The sequence below is a fragment of the Penaeus vannamei genome, chromosome 13 (assembly GCF_042767895.1).
Source record: "Penaeus vannamei isolate JL-2024 chromosome 13, ASM4276789v1, whole genome shotgun sequence".
NCBI classification, from domain to species: Eukaryota; Metazoa; Arthropoda; class Malacostraca; order Decapoda; family Penaeidae; genus Penaeus; species Penaeus vannamei.
Window position 1 is genome coordinate 17,223,040 of NC_091561.1, and position 22,500 is coordinate 17,245,539.

At 46.9% G+C, this 22,500-nt stretch overlaps 1 protein-coding gene across 1 annotated transcript in view; it reads right to left on the reverse strand.

Annotated features, from left to right (window-relative positions):
• The window catches only part of LOC113802753 (dynein beta chain, ciliary), a 56,291-nt gene that overhangs the window by 21,860 nt on the left and 11,931 nt on the right, over positions 1–22,500 (reverse strand). The window contains exons 28-46 of the mRNA XM_070128526.1: positions 22,086–22,193; positions 21,804–21,982; positions 15,508–15,643; positions 15,028–15,162; positions 14,624–14,743; positions 14,346–14,488; positions 13,974–14,175; positions 13,645–13,869; positions 13,294–13,504; positions 12,919–13,046; positions 12,638–12,786; positions 12,026–12,308; positions 11,678–11,851; positions 4,298–4,490; positions 3,834–3,946; positions 3,497–3,690; positions 3,036–3,132; positions 2,596–2,718; positions 2,168–2,329 (exon numbers count right to left, since the gene is read on the reverse strand). Coding sequence (XP_069984627.1) covers positions 2,168–2,329; positions 2,596–2,718; positions 3,036–3,132; positions 3,497–3,690; positions 3,834–3,946; positions 4,298–4,490; positions 11,678–11,851; positions 12,026–12,308; positions 12,638–12,786; positions 12,919–13,046; positions 13,294–13,504; positions 13,645–13,869; positions 13,974–14,175; positions 14,346–14,488; positions 14,624–14,743; positions 15,028–15,162; positions 15,508–15,643; positions 21,804–21,982; positions 22,086–22,193 — 3,075 coding nt within the window. The remainder of the gene's footprint in view (positions 1–2,167; positions 2,330–2,595; positions 2,719–3,035; positions 3,133–3,496; positions 3,691–3,833; positions 3,947–4,297; positions 4,491–11,677; positions 11,852–12,025; positions 12,309–12,637; positions 12,787–12,918; positions 13,047–13,293; positions 13,505–13,644; positions 13,870–13,973; positions 14,176–14,345; positions 14,489–14,623; positions 14,744–15,027; positions 15,163–15,507; positions 15,644–21,803; positions 21,983–22,085; positions 22,194–22,500) is intronic.

Genomic DNA, 22,500 nt, shown 5'->3' on the forward strand with positions numbered 1-22,500 from the left:
AAAAGCACCATATCATCGTCTTCGAATATGGCAACAAAAGTTCATTAAAGGACTTTTGTTTACACCAACTGATTTTAAATACGGGTTTATTTTTGTTTGAATGCAAACCTGGAAACATGTATATATACAGTATACATACATACATACATACATATATATATATATATATATATAATATATATATATATATATGTATGTATGTATGCATGGATGGATGTATCCAAATCAGCAAGTTATTACCTGCATAACTAGGAACAAATACATGGGAAGTGTGCAAAATTATTTTAAAGAGTACACACTGTTCCGTGAAAACGCTTAAATTCTTATTTAAGGAACTAAAATAGATAAAAACAACGAACAATAACTTATTTACTAGTTTAGCAACTCACGTTTTAATCACTTCTTGCAGTTTAATTCAATAACAGATTTTATACCTTATATAATTGGGAAAGCAGTGCTTAGCAGTTACATTAACATTTTACCAGCGAACGATTACTTGGAAATCGTTTAACACTCTACACAGCCGCCCACACGGTCCTATGTGGGTGTTCCAACCACAACACTTAATGCATCTTACTGTCTTCTCAGGAGTAAAAAATGAACGCACCTGGGTTAATATGTATGCACACACACATGTATGTGCGTGTGTGTGTATACACACATCTTTGCACATGTTTATGTGTGTGTGTCGTATATATATATATATATATATATATATATATATATATATATATATATATATATATATATATATATATACATATATACATATATACATATATATATATATATATATATATATATATGTATATATGTATATATATATATACATATACATACATACATACATATATATATATATATATATATATATATATATATATATATTTATGTATATATATTATATACATACATACATACATAAATATATATATATATATATATATATTTATATATTTATAAATACGTGCATACACATACATACGTGTGTGGTTTGATGACCTCTTCCCTGCATACATATTTACATTGTGTATAGTTAATGAAAATAAATATATGAACATGCTAAATATTGTGGTAAAGCAATTTTACATAAAATTATTTAGGAAGACAAAAGCAGAAATATTTAATCTTTTAAAATTGACAGAAGGTTAAACTTCTGTTTAGCAGGCAGTGTGAAGTCCCTCATGGGTCTCAAACAGCGGCTCTCATCGTCTACGAAGCATTACTAGCAATTGAAACTATAAATACCTCTATCACCATCTGTTTCTCTTCATCGTCGCTCTTGGACGGGGGAAAAATGGCGGTGAGACATTGGTCTAAGGAAACACACTAACTAATCTAGGCCTGTATGAATCACGGGCTAAAATCCCCTACTTTAAGAATATGTACACATGGTCGAAAAAATCAAAATCACGATTCTAAAGGAAAAGGTAACTATGTTGACTAAGGATATCATGCTCCTAAGAGAAAATCATTCTGATTGAAAAGAAAAATGTATATTACAAAATTATTCCAACTGGTACGTGCACGACGCGTACGACTTAAGACGCTAACTATACTATTCATTCCTATATTTGATAATTACGTCTCTCACTGACAGAACTATTTTTCCCATGCAAAAAATACTAACATCTAAAAAAGACCTTTGCAATCACATGCTTGTATCATTACAGTAGTATGCAGCAAATTCATTAATCTCATCCATGAAGGATAATGAAAAAAGAAGAACAAATCCATGTGTCATCTCCTATGAAGCTTCATGAACATCTGAAATACATGCAGTCTCCTAACTCAGCACTTATATGTTTTCCTGTACGGCTGCAATGGTTCTCATCTTGTGGAATGCAAACGAAATCTATGAAAATGCATTTTTTCTCTTCTGAAAATACAGTACTTTATAGTAGTGCAGAATTTAGTTGGGAATAATCGTGATTTAATAAAAAAACATTGTGGAATTTATGTCTATTGTTCAAGTTGAGCTTAAATCCAGTAACTCACTTTTTGTCTTTTCACATTTGGACAAGTCATCACTATCGAAATAGTTTCAGCTGCACAAGAGTGAAAAGGACGAGAACCACTGCACCATTGTTCCTCAACCTCACCTGCAGTTCTGTAATTAACCTTCTACACATTCTGATTGCGTAGGTCACCTCCCCTGGACACTTACCTCGAAGATCTTCTTAGTAACATCAACCTGCAGTTTGGTCAAGATCTCTAGGTCCTTTTCCTCCAGGAGGCGGTCGCCGTACACGCGCTGGGTCTCGTGCAGCCAGCAGCGGAGGAGCTCGATGGGCGCCTTCACCGTCTCGCCCGTGCAGAAGAGGAGGCCCTGTGGCAATTTTCATCGTAAACTTTTAATTCGGTAAAGAGGAAAGAATCGTGCATCAGTTAAACGTCAATTTCTGTATGATCTCATTCAGTGTAAAATTATATCAGTTATTTCCTCTAACCGCCTTATACAACCATTTGTCCTCAACACTAATTATCGTAATTAAAGGTGTTAATATTAAAACAGGTTTGAATAGATATATTTCCGTAATAAAACTAAAGGCCTACACTCATCAGCTATCAATGCGGCCAGATATCTTTATATACCTGGAAAATATTGGTGAGGTCCCGCAAGTTGAAGATGTAATGGAACTTAGTCGCCGTTGGCATGAATGTGCTGGTGACCTTCTGATGCAGCTGGAGGGCGGCCTGCACCAAGGGCTCTGTCATCTGGCGTGCAATGAATCTTCCATTAGGGGCATTCTTCCTAATTTTTATAATACTAACCTACTTTCTTCAATAGTAGCAATCTCATATTCTCTGTTTGTTTGCGTTTCCGTCTCTCTCTCTCTCTCTTTCTCTTCCTCTCTCTTCCTCTTCCCCCTCTACCTTTCCCGTTCTCTCTCTCTATCTCTCTCCCTTCCCCTCCCCTTCTCTCTCTCCCTCTTCTTCCTCCATTCTCACTTTCTCTAGCTAATTTTCGGCCCCCCTCCATCATGCTTTCCTCATTCTCTGTCTTTATTGTAACAACCGTAAATCTGTCTTACCCTAATTAGTGTTGGGTTGAACTTCATAGCAGTACTCTTCAAGTGTTGGTCCAGTAGCGAGGAGTATATCAGGTTGAGGCTCTCCATGCTCGGGAAACTGATGAAGAAGTTACAAAAGTAAAGCATATCGATATAAAAGGTGGATACGAAAGATATTTTTGCATCGCCAGAGAGTATGCCGAAAAACGCATCGAGACTTTAAAATACACGTATAAGTTTAATATAAATACTTAAATCTTTTAGTTAAAACCAGATTTGTTATGCGAGAAAAAACAAAACAAAAACATAACGTGTTGATAATATAATAAAAGATAAAGTGTTTCCTTCTTACTTTTAAAAGTATTACACAACTAATTTGTTTCGTTGACCTTCAGTTCAGTTTAGTGAGATTTGCGAAGACTAGCTTTGGCCAGGCCTTACTTATATGTGGCTTAGCCATCTTTGACCTTTATAGGTAGTACCTGACTGCAAAGACACTGAAGTGGCGTTGAAGCCTAGGATTAATGGTGAAGGATCCTGCTGTGGGATTCATGGCGGCCACGTACTGCACGTTGTGGATGTCCTTGAGCGTGTGCTTGGTGCGGTCGTACCAGTGGCCGTAGTCCATGTGCTGCCGGATGAGCGTGTGGGGCTGCACCGTGCCGTACTGGTCGACCTGGCGGGCGGGAAGGGAGGAACTCGGATGAGCACAGGAAGGAGCTGAGAGAGCTGAACTGATAGCAATTGATCGGTGAAAGTGCTATTAGAAATATCAGAAGGGTTCGGGACGTAAGCATCGGTCCGGAAACCCTCGCCTACCATGGGCATGTTGATGTCGTCGATGAAGTAGACGAGTTTCTTGTTCCCCGGAGGAGCGTAGTTCTTCCCGGCCTTCTTCTCCAGAGGTCTCTCCAGCACGCGCTGCAGTAGCTCTGTGGAGATGCATTTTTTTTTAGCTTAAGAAATATAATCTAAAGTAATATATTTTTTTCTATCGATTTTTTCCTTGAAATTGTAACACTTCAACAAACTCAGCATATTGGTGTACAAAACTTATTTCTCTCGCGATAGGTTTCAGAGAAACTGCAACATTGTTGAATTATATAACAGTATTATCAACTTGAAGCAGCTTTACTTTAGGTCTGCTTCTTTGAAATCAAAGGAGACATTATCGATCGGAATAATAAAATGCCCCAAAAGAAAAGATTTACAATACACTCTATGTGATTATTTAAGTTATCTTTCTTATAACTGAGGTGGTATTGACGACAACAGGTTCTTACCTGAAGTGGTGTAGAAGTTGAAGGGGACGTTGCACACGGCGTACTCCTCCGGCAGAGAGTTGAGCTTCTCGTTGAGCAGCGCCGACTTGCCGCAGCCGGAGGTGCCCACCAGCATGACGGGGTGGCGTTTGTGCATCAGGAGGTCGATGAAGAACTTGAGGCGCACAGTCTCGCTCGTGTGCACCATCATGGACTGTGTGTGTTTATTTATGTGTTTGTTTTAATTTATATGTATATATGGAGTACAATTGCAAGTGCATGGTTAAGGACGGTTTCAGATGCAGTCGTCCATAGTTTGTAGTGTCATTTAATGTAATAGGTATGGTGTTGTTGTGAGGTTGTTGTTATGCAGCAGCCAGAGGGACAAAGAACATCAGATCAGCACAAACTTCACATGGAAGCCCTGCAGTCCTTAACATCTATTTACAAGACACGACTCACATCTACACTTACATTACGAGATAACTATGTTCTTCTATGTTTCTTTAGGGATGAAACAGTGACCTTGACACATCAGCCTGCCAATGATTTTTTTTTTTTTCCAGACAGTGAAATTAAATATTTTTTTGTTGTGATTGTATTTTTGTTTGTGGGCAGTGGTGAAGGCGAGTTCGAGCATTATGAATACGGAACTGATGACTTATTGATGAAGTTGAAAATAGTTTTCAGGTCAAAGTTAAATTAAGTATTTTCAGAGCTCCTACGATTATCATGTATACTTTAATTATCAGTATCATTTTATCATTATTATTATTAGTAGTAGAAATAATACTAAAAGTATTATCATGTTTATCATTATTGTGGTATGTTTTTCAGTTCTATAATTATCGATATTATTATTTTAACATATATAATAATTATGTATCATTATCACCGTTGCCTGGCTATTGTATGGACTGACGTAATATCAGATATCATCATTGATACCATTATTCTAATAAAATTATTTATCGATATCATCACTATCAAATATTCTTAAATATTCTAAACATTTACTTATGAATATTTATAATCAGCATCATCACTACTACTTAACTCAAATTAGAAATAAAATCAAAAGAGAGATGAAATTTACGTAAATTCGACAAATGTAACATGATTGTAAGACAAACTCAGACTTCTTTGTAAACGAACTAAATATTGACAAATGCCTACCAGTGAATTGCAAAATGAGGTCAGTGAGTGAAGATGAGTATGTCTGTGAGTAGTGAGGGTGCCACACTCAGGCTTACGAGAACCCTGATCCAGGGCCTAACAACTCCAGCTCAGCACCACTGACACAGACTGGGATTCTGAGATAAGATGGACACGAGCTCAGCGTGAAGTGTCTGTGGCTTGGTGGCGCCGATATCCCAGGGGCCTTCTGCAGGCGCCGAGGGGCCTGAGTCTTAGCCAGGCTTTGGAGCTCTTGGTACCATAGAACAGGCTGGTTCATGTCTTGCTGCTCTGCACCTGTGGCTTGTGCTGAGGTGCCAACCTTTCATAACCAAAAGCTAAAGCTTAACAAGTCCTTTCTGAATATAACGTAGCAACACTTTAGTAATGGTTAGGATTTTTTCTCTTTCATCCATATTATGTGAAAATATATATTGTGACTCAGAATCAAACTACTAGAAGGCAATCCTTTCCATACCCATTACAAAAGAGTTGCCTTTTTGGGTTTGAATAGTTCCAGTCCACACACGAATATTTTGAGCAAGGTGCTTTATTCAGTTCTGTTAAAAGTTGACACTGGAGTAATGGCAAAGTTTTTTATTTACTTAAATTTTCCTAGCTATGATGACTAATGATATCAATATATACAAACACCTTTATTCACTAATTTAAATTAACTTAGTGAGATTTAAGAAATGTAGATTTAGCTTGCAGATATTTAACATGTGTTTATACTACTCGCTAGGTGATGATGCAACTGCTGTTCTATGTGACAGTACAATCTAAATAAAAATTATCTAAATTCTTAGTGAAAATAGCGGTCAAAACATACAAGTGGTTCATCGCATCTAACTAGAAAAAATCTTCACAAGGTCACAACAAGATGCATTTCTGAGTAGTGACAACCCGAAGGCTCTTGTCACTGTGGGAAGTGTAAGTGTTGAATGCTGAATTGTGGACAGACGATGGCAGATGAAGGAAATTAAACTGTAATTGAATAGCGTAAAATATGCGGAACTATTTCGGTCTTATGTATAATGTCGAAGTATTTTCCGAAAGGAGGGTGAAATAAGTAATGAGAACTGTAATACAAATATATGAGGTTTGGCACTAAATGTCGAAGATCGATATCATAAACCGAATATTTCAGATAGTAGAATTGATACATTACTGTCAGGATGATGAAAATTTCATTAAAGAGGTAGTGTCTGAGACAGAATAAAATAACCATGCCTGTAGACTGAATGGCAGTCAAAGTGCAAAATGTCTGTGAAAAGTTCGGAAAGGCCAGCTTCCATTGCAGAAGTCAAATATAAAGAGGAATGTTTCCTGTCTGTCTTTGTTGGAAGTATGTGAGGGTTGTTACCTGACACAGATATTGCATCAAGTAAAACAGAACAGTGACAGATACAATAGCTCTGAATTCCTTATTTGTTCGATATTTTTTCCTGGACGTGATTAAACATCAGGGGTGCCAAATTGGTAAGACAAAAGTAAAAAAAAAAAAAGAAAAAAAAAAGAAAAAAAAGAGAAAATGAAGGATGAGTCCAATACCAAAAGTTTAGAAAATATATAGAAAGAATGGTAAAAACTGGAATACGGGAAGGAGTTCATGCCTCTTAGGTTTGTGCCACTAAGCCAAGTTATAGGTGAGGGATTCAGCTTACTTGCAAATACATTAGACCTCACCAGTAACCCAGAGTTCATCTCGGACTGGTAAAATTTAAGTTTACATTGATGATGATCCTTTCATCGTAATATATGTTCTGAAATACTTTATATTTTTGTGCATACATTCTTTGATTTTTATTTACATAGTGTTCCTTTATTCCATTAAATAAGTTCATATAGACACGGAAAGACACAGCTACCACAGACTGGTTAGATAAACCTTTTCGTCTAAGTAAAGAAATCAAACGAACATTACGGGGAAATTTTCCGTTACTGCACGGTATTTAATTCATCATGAACCTGTATCTGTATGTTGCTATATGTTTCTGCGTCGATTAGCTTATTTTCCATTGTCTTCTAACTCTCACTATATATTTGAATGGTCTTTCGAATCGTGCCAATTTCGGATATATTTAAGAAGAGGATACAAAACAAGTACAGTGGTTGTAATATGGTTATCGAGAGACGAAACGAACACTTAGAAAACACTGAAGACACATTCGCATAAAGGACACAAAATAGTTCAAGACTAAGGCCAAGGCAGAAATTGTCAGGATAACGTGATGGCACTGCTGTGTGGACACTGTAATTGTAGGAGTAATGTGAAATGTGTGAGAGCAACATTAGAAAGGTGGAGATGATGTGGCAGTGAAAAGAAAAGTCAGAAAATGGTGCAAGAGAGGGACAAAATCGCACAACGGACTTGTCTTATTCTTATTCTTTCATTGGAAAGAAGACATAAAACGAACACCATTTTTTATTCGCACACGAGCGCGCCCGCACACACACACACACACACACACACACACACACACACACACACACACACACACACACACACACACACAGGTGTTGCAACATAGCAGGCAGAGTGAAAAATAGCTCAAAGATTAACGAAACAAGAACAAAGCAATATGTATATATACATATGTATGTGTGTGTGTGTGTGTGTGTGTGTGTGTGTGTGTGTGTGTGTGTGTGTGTGTGTGTGTGTGTGTGTGTGTGTGTGTGTGTGTGTGTGTGTGTGTTCATATATATAAAACCGTAGGTTATTGTAGATTTTTTTCTTCTCTATTATGTGAATATGAGAGCACGATAGAAGACAACATATATTCCGTTTAGGAAACGGAAATGGTAACACTAAAAGCAAATCAACATTTGTTGAAGGAAAGGGATAAAACAAGCAAAGATAAAGATAGACAGCTACACATGGACACGCAGTGCAATGATCGAAATAGGCAATATCTGATGATGTACATAGGATATAACAAGACAAAGAGACAGCGCGATCACTCATACGATTATCTGCTTAATAGTGAGAGATGGGTTAAAGCCTAACGGTGATTTGTCTAAAATGGAAGTATCTGTAGAGTCACAAAAATTGTATTACGTGATGTCCTCAGAATTGCCACTTGGGTTCGATTAACAGTTTTTACCCTCGTGATATTGAAGATAAATGCGATGTATCAAAGCTAGTTCTCGTAACCATTTGCACAACAATTACAAAATCAGGTATTGGAACAAGTCAAAATCTTTAAGTTAAATGGCGCATTTTATTCAAATTTCTGAATTCGAGTATTGTTTATTGCGGCAGTGGTTTGAAAGGAACTTCCTTCACTGTCCTTCAGAGGAGGTAACAAAAGAGGACAACATGCTGAGGTTGTAACTTAAAAGGAAGCCAGCAGGAAAAGTTGGAAAGTGACAATAACAGAGAGGCGAGAAGATTCCCACGGGAATCAAAACGTGATCCATCGGAATATACAGTTAGCCTCGGAATATAAAGTTATTATTATCATCACTGTTCCCTGAAGACAGAAATTCATTTTTTCCCTTTTCTCGGTAGTAAGAAAAACAATATTTTCTAGTGTTTTAAAGTGTCCTTGTTCTGTCGGTGCTGTTCATGTTTAAAAGGGCTAGACATGTATGGATGCTTATACATGCAACAACATTTCAACTCTCAATCTAATGTTCTAACGTATACCTCAAAACGTCACTCATATGCCGAAAATCCTTGCATTCAAGGCTTCACAGACTGACTAAAGAAAATTTCTACACATATGTGGGACAAAAGAAAAAGAAAACAACTTTCTCTCGCTGGATAACTCACTTTGATAATCTTTCGCCACTCCTGCGAAACGAAAATAACGCACAAATGTAAATTAGTTCCTCACTGTTTTAGTGTCAGGAAAAAAATATAATAGTAATAATAATGGAATTAAAGAGGCGCATTGTGAAGAATGGAGAAATAAAATGATAAAATTATATTGTGGTAGGTTTATAGCTCCCAATAGATAGGGTGAAAAAGAGGGTTAAGGCCGTTTTTTAAATCTTAAACTGTGGAGTTGGGGAGTTTAATCCATGCACTTTTAATTCCCATGCATCGTTTGTTTATTCGAAGGGTGACCTGAACAACCAAGTCGACGTCAGCTGCTTTAAGCCCAGGCTGACATCCACAGAGGTCGACGTCAGCCCGAATATTCGCTCTTCCCGAGGAATCTTGAGGCTGAATCGAGCGGAAAGTCACCGGGATGCGGGTCAGGGGAAGGAGGCCCAGTCAGGCGCCTGAGAGACGCGGAGGAGGAGCTTCACCTTAAGGGATCGGCGTCGTCAGTTGCTTCGAATCAGACATCTGATAAAACGTTCTTTTATGACGAGACACACGAAGATGCCTAATCATAAAAGGATATTTATGTCTATATTATGGTCTAATTCATGTCATTATTTATATTGAGAAATATTTTCTCTCGATTTAATTAATTAAATTTTTAGTCATACTACTATTTACTTCAATCAAGTGTAATTAGTGACTGGGACTCCGTGCTGCGAGCAGTTAAAAAGACGCAAATTAAAATCATGCACTCAGGGAAGTGACTGGCTGCCGGACACGCGTGCTGGGTGTAACAGCCTTACAGATGGGCGTCTCGCGCATCTCCGCCCCGCCCCTCAGCCCCACGCAGGACGCCGGGGATTCCCCTCAAGGAGTGGCGGCGCCCGTCCCTCAGACAGGCCGTCTGGGCGGTCGGACGCGACGGCGCGAGAACTCCCTGAGGAAGAGACCCGGCGTCCTGAAGGGGCCTCCGAAGGGCGGGTGTTGGGGACGGAGATGCAGGGAGGGGGATGCGCCACCAGACGACCTGTCCGACGGAGGCCTATATTTTGCCACCGACACGTGGGGGGCGAGTCGGGTTGGTCGGGGGGTTTCAGGACTCTCATCGAGTAACCACGACTCACCGACAACACCCGAGGACCAAGCGAATCCTGCTGGGGATGGGTATAGTGTCAAACGCAAGTGAATGACCCTGTTCGTTGGTTACAGTCATGCGCCTGAACTGCACTCGCCAGAATCATTCAGACAGACTATCATTATGCTCTGCTACTCAAGGAAGCGGCAGATGGAAAACTAAAAGCTACTGACTGTGACTGGTAAAAAGTAAAACCCTCGACATAGTAACTGAAGGGATAGGTTATTATGCTCTCCACTGCCTAAATTTCTGAAAGAAAAGTATAATTACTTGTTCTACAGTCGCAACGAAAACAAAAAAAGAGGAATAACAGCAGGTATCTCTTTGCTTAAGGTACTTCACTACAACTAATAGAAAATGTATTGTTGATACTGAACAACAAATTACAAAGTGTATCATACAATAGTGTCAGCTTCTGAATGCAAAAGCAATCTAGAATCCAGTTTCATGACCCTCTAAAAAGAAAATTTTTAAATACATCTATATATGCTAGAATGCTTCTGGCACACTCCATAACCCCTCACCTGTATTCACCTACAGTTTCTTTTATTCATTTCTAAAAATTACATCTGTATGACAGAAAATGTGATGACTCATCTTTCAGGAATTTAATATCAGAGAAAATTTGATAAAATAATAATCACGTATTTTTCAGGTGTGCGTCATAAATACAATTTGGCAACATATCGATCTAACAATATGCGTTTGTAACACTTCATTACGACTTTCACGTTTAATTAGATATGAAAATAGATTGGCTATATTCATGACTTTGGTTTTGGGGGATAAAACCTATGTTTCATTGACCATGAGAACCGATAATTACTTATGAATGTAAAAATATTATAATTTACTCTATATATTATGAAACGCACGTATATATAGTAATGCTAAGTACCGTGTGGTTCATATATTAGTATTCTGTAATTGATGTACATATACTTTAATTATCATATACCATAGTTAATTTATGCCATAACTTAAGGCAGTTTTCCAAATAATTCCTTATCGGATTCCTGAGTTTTCAGTTCAGAGATAAGCACAGCAAATAAACTTTATATCAATAATAATCCTGAAAAATAGAACTGGAAATTGAAGTAAATGGACATCCATAAAATAATTCTACAAATATATGTTTCTCCAACATTAAGGACTCAGTTATCAAAAACCTTAGAAAAGAGAGAGAAAAACTGAACAACTAATGCTATCCATTACATTGCAGAAATTAACGACAATACATTTTGAAATTCTTACACGTCATCCCAGCAGAACGAAACCATAAATTAACATGGTGAGGCCCTTCAGAACCCACCTGCAGCGGCGTGTCGGGATCGAGCTCGAACTTGGGGATCTTCTCCGACCAGGGCGTGAAGCGAAGGTTTTCCTTCTCGATGCAGTAGTCGAAGACGGTGCCTGAAGACGGGAACTTGACCGTCTTGAACTCCAGCTGGAACCACTTGCTGAACTCAACGCGATAATCGATGTTCTGGGCAGAAAACGTGCTTGTTATCATGACTAATATGGAGACAGGGATCAGAGTGATGGTAATTTTTCTCAAACATCAGATGCCAGGATCTGAATTCAAGAATTCTACCTCAATATGCCATAAAAAGAAACCAAACAGCTATGCCTTAGGAGTTCCTCCCCGGGCGCTACTCACTCCGTCCTGGTAGAGCGCCGACCCGAAGGCCCACACGGCGGCGAACACGAAGTACAGCTCGTAGACCTCCTTGGGGCTGTCAGGAGGCACGCTCTCCGGCGTCAGGAGGCAGTCCAGGAGCTGACACAGCATCATGAGATGCGTGATCTCGGGCATGGGCGTGATCCTCTTGAAGCGGACCCGCATGATCTCCAGGCAAGTCGGGATGTACTTGTCGAACAGGACCATGAGGTGGGCCTTCTCGCTCTGGACCTCACGGCTGTCGATCCAGCTAGTGACGTATCTAGAGACGAGGAGGAGGGTGGGAGGTAGGCATGTAAGGTTTCTAGGTCAGCTACTGTGTAGTCAAATTGGTTAACAGGATTAAACTATGATATTAATGCGATTATTGGAGAGTGTTTTTCTCGAGTAAATTATGTGAAACAAGCATTGTTGAACTAAAAACATTTTTTTTCTGTAATCCCATATTCAGGCGTCTTAATGATTTACAAAAATAAAATCATAAGTCTTATCAAAGCTCAGTAACCCATCGAACAAGACAAAGGAAACCCATAGAAGAATTCTTAAGACGCAACCCCGGGGACGAGGCAACCAAGGTCAAAGGGCACGCACGGGTTCCAGCCCAGGTCGCCCTGGTTCAGGTAGATGATGCCGGCGCGAGACACGGTGGCCGGGGTGGCCGTGCGCAGGTGGCTGATCTCGAACAGGAGGCGCATCTGCGGCGTCAGCGAAATGCGCTCGTTGCTAGCTAGCGTCAGGATCTGGAGGGAGGGGCCAGGGCCAAGGAATGGAGGGAAAACATTTGTTAGTTCAAATTAGAAGGTCATGCCAATAGGGAATATGTAATTTTCTGTGTGTAAAAGATAAAAGAACGTGTGTATGTGTCTACCTACCTTGTTGTCGTCCATGAGCGTGTTGAGGGACTCGATCCACATGGGGTCGATGTCGCCATCCAGGATGATCCACTTGGGAGCGTCGCCAGCCATGTTGGCTTGGTCGCGCATCAGGTTAGAGAAGAGGCCTGGGGAAGGTGCAGGGGGAAATGATGAAGAAATATAACTAAAATAGGAATGAAAATTCTGATTAAGAAACTATCAGTAAGAATAATCATAACTTGATAATGATGATAATAATAATTCTAGCAAGACCAGATGTATGGTTCAGGTGTAAAAAGCATACAGGAATGCTAATGATTACCATTTTTGTGACGAAAAATAATCTGAAAATAATCATTACTATGCTCATTGCCCCCTAGGAGCGTGCCTCACCGTCCTTCCACTCCCTGGTAGCAGGATTGATGTAGCCGAAGAGCTCGTCCGTCGTCACAGCCTTCGGGTTCAAGTCGTAGCACACGGGCTTCTTCTTCATGTTCTGCATCGTCCTGAAGAGTGTGCGCCACACCTGCGTCTTGCCCGTGCCCGCCTGCCCGATGATGAACACGCTGTGACGCACCTCCAGGAGCTCCTTCAGCTGCACCACCTACGGGAGAAGCGGAGGGACGAGTGGAATTAGGTCGGGTAGATGCATGATATCCGTCCAAGTGGAAGACCACAGAAAAGTTTGTGTTGCCCTAATGTTTTGAGAGGGGAGGCAGGTCTCACTGCCATGAAGCCCCTAACCTTGAGTATGAAGCTATCCTCTGGTTGCAGCTTGAGGTCAACCGCCGCTTCCTTGACGGCCTTCTCGAAGTCGAGGTCCTTTTTACGGGGAACGTCCAGGGCGGGGAAGAGGTCCCCGATGAGGCCCATGAACACGGGTACATCGTCGGTCACGATTTTCGGCACATTGTAGTCCCTGAGGGCTCGCATCAGCACCTGGTCCTCAGGGCGCTCAGGGTCGTCGCGCTGAAAGTAATGAGCGCAACTTCAACAAAAACAGACAAATTAGATCAATGCAGAATAATGGCCGCAACGTTTGATGATAGTCTACAATACGATCAGCGACGAACCTTGAGAGATCCGGCAACCACAAGTAAACTCTTGATCGCCCTCAGGCCCCAGTCGTAATGGCTCTGTTTGGAAAGCAACTCGCGGCAAAGGCGGTAGAGAGTAATGAACTTCCGCGCGAGGACCTTCGCCTCGATGAAGCCTTCCGCCACCAGCATGATCTCGCAGATGAGCTCCAGATCAGGCACCACCATCGCGCATGGCCTGCAGACCCGAAATGTATTGGTGATTTGTTACTTTTTTTGGGTTGTTTCATTTTTGAATATCTATTTTTGTCTCCATATAACTTTCTCATTGTCTATACCTACACAGAACATGGTTATGCAACAATATTAAATCTCGCTCTCACGCAGAAACAGAAAATGCCATCGCACCTGAAGAGAACCTTGAGGTTCTCCGGCAGCTCGGTCCTCCCGGCGTAACCTGGGTTCATGGTGATGAAGATGCCGACCGAGGGAGTCAGTCGGATCGGCTCGCCCATGAAGTCGAAGTTTTTCTTTTTGTTCCTGATGGCATCCTGGTCAAGGTAGTAAAAACATGTGCATTTCATCAAGGGTTTTATTTTATCCATCGGAACAAACAAATTTATTTTACTTTTCATACTTATATGAAACATAAGAAACAGAAAAATATAAATCAACCATCGTCTTACCTGCACACTCTTCACCTGGACAGCCACGACAGAAAGAACTTCTACTGATATCCTGTTGAACTCGTCGAAGCAGCCCCAGGCGCCGGTCTGCGCCAGACCCTTGTAGATGTTGCCGCAAGACTGAAGGTAAACGTTTTTTTTTTAATCAATATGAAACCCTCTAATTATTCATACTAGCCTTATCACTCTTCAAGGGCAAATATTTTCGCAATGGTTATAATAAATCTGTCTTCTGATCTTTCAGTATTCAATCTATTGATTACTATATGCTATCTTACAGTTACTTCTAATGGAAGAATATCTTTGATTAAAAAGAAAAAAATCATTTGCATACAAAAGTACGTGAGGCCATCTCTGAGACAGATATTGGTTATTCAAGATCAAGGCTGCCTCGCGAGCCTCACCTTGTAGTCCATCTGCTCGGAGCAGTTGAAGACGTAGACCATCATGCCGAGGGCGCGGCCGAGGTCCTTGGTCGTCTCGGTCTTGCCCGTTCCCGCAGGCCCCGAGGGAGCGCCGCCCATCACCAGGTGCAGCGACTGGCGAGAGAAAAAGCAAAGGTGACCTTCAGGAGCGGCGAGTCTGGGAAGCGGATTGGGAGTTAGTGAGGGTGCTTGTCTAACTGTGGGAGACGGGGGGGGGGGTGGCAGAGAGAAACAGACAGACAAGCAGACAGACAGACAGACAAACAGATAGACAGGCAGACAGAGAGAGAGAAAAAAAAAACAGACAGAAAAATAGAAAGAGAGAAACAGACAGACAGAGCGAGAGAGGGAGGGGTAGATAAAGAGAGAGTGAATGAGAGGGAGAGGGAAAACACGAGAAAGAGCGGAAGAGAAAGAGAGAGAAGGCTGTACCCCGCTTCCCGTGGGCGGCTCACACACCTGCGTGAGGGTGATGTAGCAGCGGTCCGTGAGGGGCGTGATGACGAGGCGCGGCGTGTTGCCCAGGTACTCGTGGTCGTACTTCATGCGGGCGTCGCAGATGTCCATGAAGCAGTCGGCCTCCTCCTCGTCCCACCTGTGGGCGTGGGCGGGGTTTGTTAGGGGCGTCTGTCGCGGGTTTCTTTGACTAGCCTTAGTCTACTGCTCTACTTTTTCAGCGTCTTAGTGATGAGAAGAGGATGTGAATATGGGAATAAATAATTTGAAAATGCTGCTCTGCAATAAGAGAAGCTAAATCTTTTAGCAAAGTTATCTTTCAAAACTAGTCTTCCTTATCTTGAACAACAAAATTAGTGTTTATCCCATAACGTCTGACTACACCTTTTCCCAGCCGCAACAGCCTCCATTTCCTTCCCCTGGCAGTACCGTGTCCTCCCGAGGGCGAAGGAGTGACTCCCCAAAGGCGAGGGAGTGACTCACCCAGGGCGAGGGAACGACTCACCCAGGGAAAGGGAGTAACCCACCCAGAGAGAGGGAGTGACCAACCCAGGGGAAGAGAATAGCTCCCCGAGGGTGAGGGAATGACTCACCGTGGGCGAACAATTGACTCACCCAGGGCGAGCGAGTGACTTAGCGAGGTAGAAGGAAGTGACTCACCCAGGGCGAGCGAGTGACCTAGCGAGGTAGAAGGAAGTGACTCATCCAGGGCGAGAGAATGATTCACCCAGGGCGAAGGAGCGACTCACTCAGGGCGAGGGAGTGACTCACCCAGGGCGAGGGAGTGACTCACCCAGAGCGAGGGAGTGACTCACTCAGGGCGAGGGAGTGACTCACCCAGGGTGAGGGAGTGACTCGCCCAGGGCGAAGGAACGACTCACCCCTGGCAAGGGAGTGAATCCCTGAGGGCGAGGGTGTGACTCACCCCGTGCGAGGAAGTGACTCGCCCAGGGCGAAGGAACGACTCACCCCTGGCAAGGGAGTGAATCCCTGAGGGCGAGGGTGTGACTCACCCCGTGCGAGGAAGTGACTCGCCCAGGGCGAAGGAGCGACTCACCCCTGGCAAGGGAGTGAATCCCTGAGGGCGAGGGTGTGACTCACCCAGAGCGAGGGAATGACTCGCCAAGAGCGAGAGAATGACTCCCCGAGGGCGAATGAGTGACTCAACCAGGGCGAATGAGTGACTCACCCAGGGCGAGGGAGCGACTCGTCACCCAGGGCTAGGGAGTGACTCACCCAGGGCGAGGGAGTGACTCACCCAGGGCGAGGGAGTGACTCACCCAGGGCGAGGGAGTGACTCGCCCAGGGCGAAGGAGCGACTCACCCCTGGCAAGGGAATGAATCCCTGAGGGCGAGGGTGTGACTCACCCAAAGCGAGAGAATGACTCCCCGAAGGCGAGGGAGTTACTCAACCAGGACGAGGGAGTGACTCACACAGGGCGAGAGAATGACTCCCCGAGGGCGAGGGAGCGACTCAACCAGGCGAGGGAGTAACCCACCCAGGGAGAGGGAGCGACTCCCCGAGGGCGAGGGAGCGACTCACCCAGGGCGAGGGAGTAACCCACCCAGGGAGAGGGAGCGACTCACCCAGGGCGAGGGAGTGACTCACCCAGGGAGAGGGAGTAACCCACCCAGGGAGAGGGAGTGACTCACTCAGGGCGAGGGAGCGACTCACCTAGGGCGAGGGAGTGACTCACTCAGGGCGAGGGAGTGACTCACCCAGGGCGAGGGAGTGACTCGCCCAGGGCGAGGGAGTGACTCGCCCAGGACGAAGGAGCGACTCACCCCTAGCGAGGGTGTGACTCACCTAGTGCGAGGGAGTGACTCGCCCAGGGCGAAGGAACGACTCACCGCTGGCAAGGGAGTGAATCCCTGAGGGCGAGGGTGTGACTCACCCAGAGCGAGGGAGTGACTCGCCAAGGGCGAGGGAGTGACTCGCAACAGGGCGAAGGAGCGACTCACCCCTGGCAAGGGAGTGAATCCCAGAGCGAGAGAATGACTCCCCGAAGGTGAGGGAGTTACTCAACCAGGACGAGGGAGTGACTCACACAGGGCGAGAGAATGACTCCCCGAGGGCGAGGGAGCGACTCACCCAGGGAGAGGGAGCGACTCACCCAGGGAGAGGGAGCGACTCACCGAGGGAGAGGGAGTGACTCACCAAGAGCGTGTGAGTGACTCACCCAGGGAGAGGGAGTAACCCACCCAGGGAGAGGGAGTGACTCACTCAAGGCGAGGGAGCGACTCACCCAGGGTGAGGAAGTGACTCACCCAGGGCGAGGGAGTGAATCCCTGAGGGCGAGGGTGTGACTCACCCAGTGCGAGGGAGTGACTCGCCCAGGGCGAAGGAGCGACTCACCCCTGGCAAGGGAGTGAATCTCTGAGGACGAGGGTATGACTCACCCAGAGCGAGGGAGTGACTCGCCAAGGGCGAATGAGTGACTCCCCGAGGGCGAATGAGTGACTCACCCAGGACGAGGGAGCGACTCACCCAGGGAGAGGGAGTAACCCACCCAGGGAGAGGAAGTGACTCACCCAGGGAAGGGAGTGACTCACCCAGGGCGAGGGAGCGACTCACCCAAGACGAGGGAGTGACTCACACAGGGCGAGAGAATGACTCCCCGAGGGCGAATGAGTGACTCACCCAGGGCGAGCGAGTGACTTAGCGAGGTAGAAGGAAGCGACTCACCCAGGGCGAGAGAATGACTCCCCGAGGGCGAACGAGTGACTCATCCAGGGCGAGAGAATGACTCCCCGAGGGCGAGGGAGTCACTCACAAAGGGCGAGGGAGTGACTCACCCAGAGCGAGGGAGTGACTCACCCAGGGAGAGGGAGTGACTCACCTAGGGCGAAGTAGTGACTCACCTTGGGCGAGGGAGTGAGTCGCTCCTTCGCCCTGGGCGAGTCACTCCCTGGCAAGGGAGTGAATCTCTGAGGGCGAGGGTGTGACTCACCCAGTGCGAGGGAGTGACTCACCCAGGGCGAGGGAGCGACTTACCCAGGGCGAAGGAGCGACTCACCCAGGGTGAGGGAGCGACTTACCCAGGGTGAGGGAGCGACTTACCCAGGGTGAGGGAGCGACTCACCCAGGCCAGGGAGCGACTCACCCAAGGCAAGGGAGTGACCAACCCAAGGCAAGGGAGTGACCAACCCAGGGGGAGAGAATGACTCACCAAGAGCGTGGGAGTGACTCACCCAGGGAGAGGGAGTAACCCACCCAGGGAGAGGGAGTGACTCACCCAGGGAAGCGAGTGACTCACCCAGGGCGAGGGAGTGACTCACCCAGGGCAAGGGAGTGACCAACCCAGGGGTAGGGAGTGATTCACCCAGGGGGAGGGAGTGACTCACCCAGGGCGAGGGAGTGACTCACCAGGAGCGTGGGAGTGATTCACCCAGAGAGAGGGAGTAACCCACCCAGGGCGAGGGAGCGACTCACCCAGGGCGAGGGAGCGCCTTACCCAGGGCGTGGGAACGACTCACCCAGGGCGAGGGAGTGACTCGCCCATGGCGAAGGAGCGCCTCACCCCTGGCAAGGGAGTGAAACCCTGAGGGCGAGGGTGTGACTCACCCAGAGCGAGGGAGTGACTCACCCAGGGAGAGGGAGCGACTCACCCAGGGCGAGGGAGCGACTCACCCAGGGTGAGGGCGTGACTCACCAAGGGAAGGGAGTGACTCACCCAGGGAGAGGGAGTGACTCACCAAGAGCGTGGGAGTGACTCACCCAGGGAGAGGGAGTAACCCACCCAGGAAGAGGGAGTGACTCACCCAGGGAAGGGAGTGACTCACCCAGGGAAGGGAATGACTCACCCAGGGGGAGGGAGTGACTCACCCAGGGGGAGAGAATGACTCACCAAGAGCGTGGGAGTGACTCACCCAGGGAGAGGGAGTAACCCACCCAGGGAGAGGGAGTGACTCACCCAGGGAAGCGAGTGACTCACTCAGGGCGAGGGAGCGACTCACCCAGGGCGAGGGAATGACTCACACAGGGCGAGGGAATGACTCCCCGAGGGCGAATGAGTGACTCACCCAGGGCGAGGGAGTGACTCACCCAGGGCGAGGGAGTGACTCACCCAGGGCAAGGGAGTGACCAACCCAGGGGTAGGGAGTGATTCACCCAGGGGGAGGGAGTGACTCACCCAGGGCGAGGGAGTGACTCACCAGGAGCGTGGGAGTGACTCACCCAGGGAGAGGGAGTAACCCACCCAGGGAGAGGGAGTGAGTCACCCAGGGCGAGGGAATGACTCACACAGGGCGAGGGAATGACTCCCCGAAGGCGAATGAGTGACTCACCCAGGGCGAGGGAGTGACTCGCCCAGGGCGAAGGAGCGACTCACCCCTGGCGAGGGTGTGACTCACCTAGTGCGAGGGAGTGACTCACCCAGAGCGAGGGAGTGACTCGCCAAGGGCGAGAGAATGACTCCCCGAAGGCGAGGGAGTGACTCACCAGGAGCGTGGGAGTGACACCCAGAGAGAGGGAGTAGCCCACCCAGGGCGAGGGAGTGACTCACCAAGGGCGAGGGAGCGACTCACCCAGGGCGAGGGAGCGACTCACCCAGGGCGAGGGAGCGACTCACCCAGGGGGAGGGTAGTGACTCACCCAGGGAAGGGAGTGACTCACCCAGGGAGAGGGAGTGACTCACCCAGGGAGAGGGGGTGACTCACCCAGGGAGAGGGAGCGACTCACCTAGGGCGAGGGAGTGACACCCAGGGCGAGGGAGTGACTCATCCAGGGCGAGGGAGCGACTCACCTAAGGCAAGGGAGTGACCATCCCAGGGGGAGAGAATGACTCCTCGAAGGCGTGGGAGTGACTCACCCAGGGAGAGGGAGCGACTCACCCAGGGCGAGGGACTGACTCACCCAGGGCGAGGGACTGACTCACCCAGGGCGAGGGAGTGGCCAACCCAGGGGAAGAGAATGACTCCTCGAAGGCGTGGGAGTGACTCACCCAGGGCGAAGGAGTGACTCACCCAGGAAGGAGCGACTCACCGAGGGCGAGAGAGTGACTCACTCAGGGCGAGGGAGCGACTCAACCAGGGTAAGGGAGTGACTCACCCAGGGCGAGGGAGCGACTCAACCAGGGAGAGGGAGTGACTCACCCAGGGCGAGGGAGCGACTCACCCAAGGCAAGGGAGTGACCAACCCAGGGGGAGAGAATGACTCCTCGAAGGCGTGGGAGTGACTCACCTAGGGAGAGGGAGTGACTCACCCAGGGCGAAGTAGTGACTCACCCAGGGCGAAGGAGTGACTCACCCAGGGCGAAGGAATGACTCACCCAGGAAGAGGGAGTGACTCACCCAGGGCGAGAGAGTGACTCACCCAGGGCGAGAGAGTGACTCACCCAGGGCGAGGGAGTGACACCTAGGGCGAAGGAGTGACTCACCCAGGGCGAGGGAGTGACTCAACCAGGGCGAGGGAGTGGCTCAACCAGGGCGAGGGAGTGACTCACCCAGGGAGAGGGAGTGACTCACCCAGGGCGAGGGAGCGACTCACCCAAGGCAAGGGAGTGACAAACCCAGGGGAAGAGAATGACTCCTCGAAGGCGTGGGAGTGACTCACCCAGGGAGAGGGAGTAAACCACCCAGGGAGAGGGAGTGACTCACCCAGGGCGAAGTAGTGACTCACCCAGAGAGAGGGAGTAACCCACCCAGGGAGAGGGAGCGACTCAACCAGGGCGAGGGAGTGACTCACCCAGGGAGAGGGAGTGACTCACCCAGGGCGAGGGAGCGACTCACCCAAGGCAAGGGAGTGACAAACCCAGGGGAAGAGAATGACTCCTCGAAGGCGTGGGAGTGACTCACCCAGGGAGAGGGAGTAAACCACCCAGGGAGAGGGAGTGACTCACCCAGGGCGAAGTAGTGACTCACCCAGGGTGAAGGAGTGACTCACCCAGGGCGAAGGAGTGACTCACCCAGGGCGAAGGAATGACTCGCCCAGGGCGAAGGAGTGACTCACCCAGGAAGAGGGAGTGACTCACCGAGGGCGAGAGAGTGACTCACCCAGGGCGAAGCAGTGACTTACCCAGGGCGAGGGAGCGACTCAACCAGGGCGAGGGAGCGACTTACCCAGGGCGAGGGAGCGACTCAACCAGGGCGAGGGAGCGACTCAACCAGGGCGAGGGAGTGACTCACCCAGGGCGAGGGAGCGACTCACCCAGGGCGAGGGAGTGACTACCAGGACGAGGGAGTGACTCACCCAGAGAGAGGGAGTAACCCACCCAGGGAGAGGGAGTGACTCACCCAGGGAATGGAGTGACTCACCCAGGGCGAAGCAGTGACTCACCAAGGGCGAGGGAGTGACTCACCTGTGGCGGAGCTGCGACTGCCACGCGAACTCCGCCGCCGACTCCACCTTGCCGCTGATGAGTCTCCCGACCACGTCTCGCGCGTGGACGTCGATGGTGCAGATGGTCATGATCTTCTGGCGCTGCTGCCGCGTCAGCTCCCCCAACAGGAGGGAGATGAGCGCGTTCAACTGTTGTACCTACAAGCCAACGAGACGTCAGAAGGCAGAGTTCACCTTGAATCACCACTTATAAAGTAAGTGACAATTAGCACCCGGCCATTTCCCTCTTTCACGGCCATACCTGCTTCCGGTAGTAGTCTCTCAGCGCGTTTTCGTAGCCTTCCTCCAGACGCGCGAACGCTGCAGTGGCTTCGACTGTCCAAAAGATCTGTGTTCCTGTGAGGGCGACCTGCGTGGCACGGGAAAAGTCGGGAGATGAGTTAGCATACAGTAATTTCGATCAAATATTAGTCTTGCTGAATCGATAAACATGTCAGTGTGGAATGTACTAATGTAATAATAATACCCAATAGTATCTGTCTTTTCATAAATCAATAATATTCATTATTGTTACATTGGTATGTAGATTTAATCTGTAAACGTGTATATTTTTGAAAGTTTTAATATCTAATACGTATCTTTCTCTTATTCCTTGTAATTCCCCATACATATATACTTATATTTTAAGTAAAATCACGCTCATCAATACAAAGTTA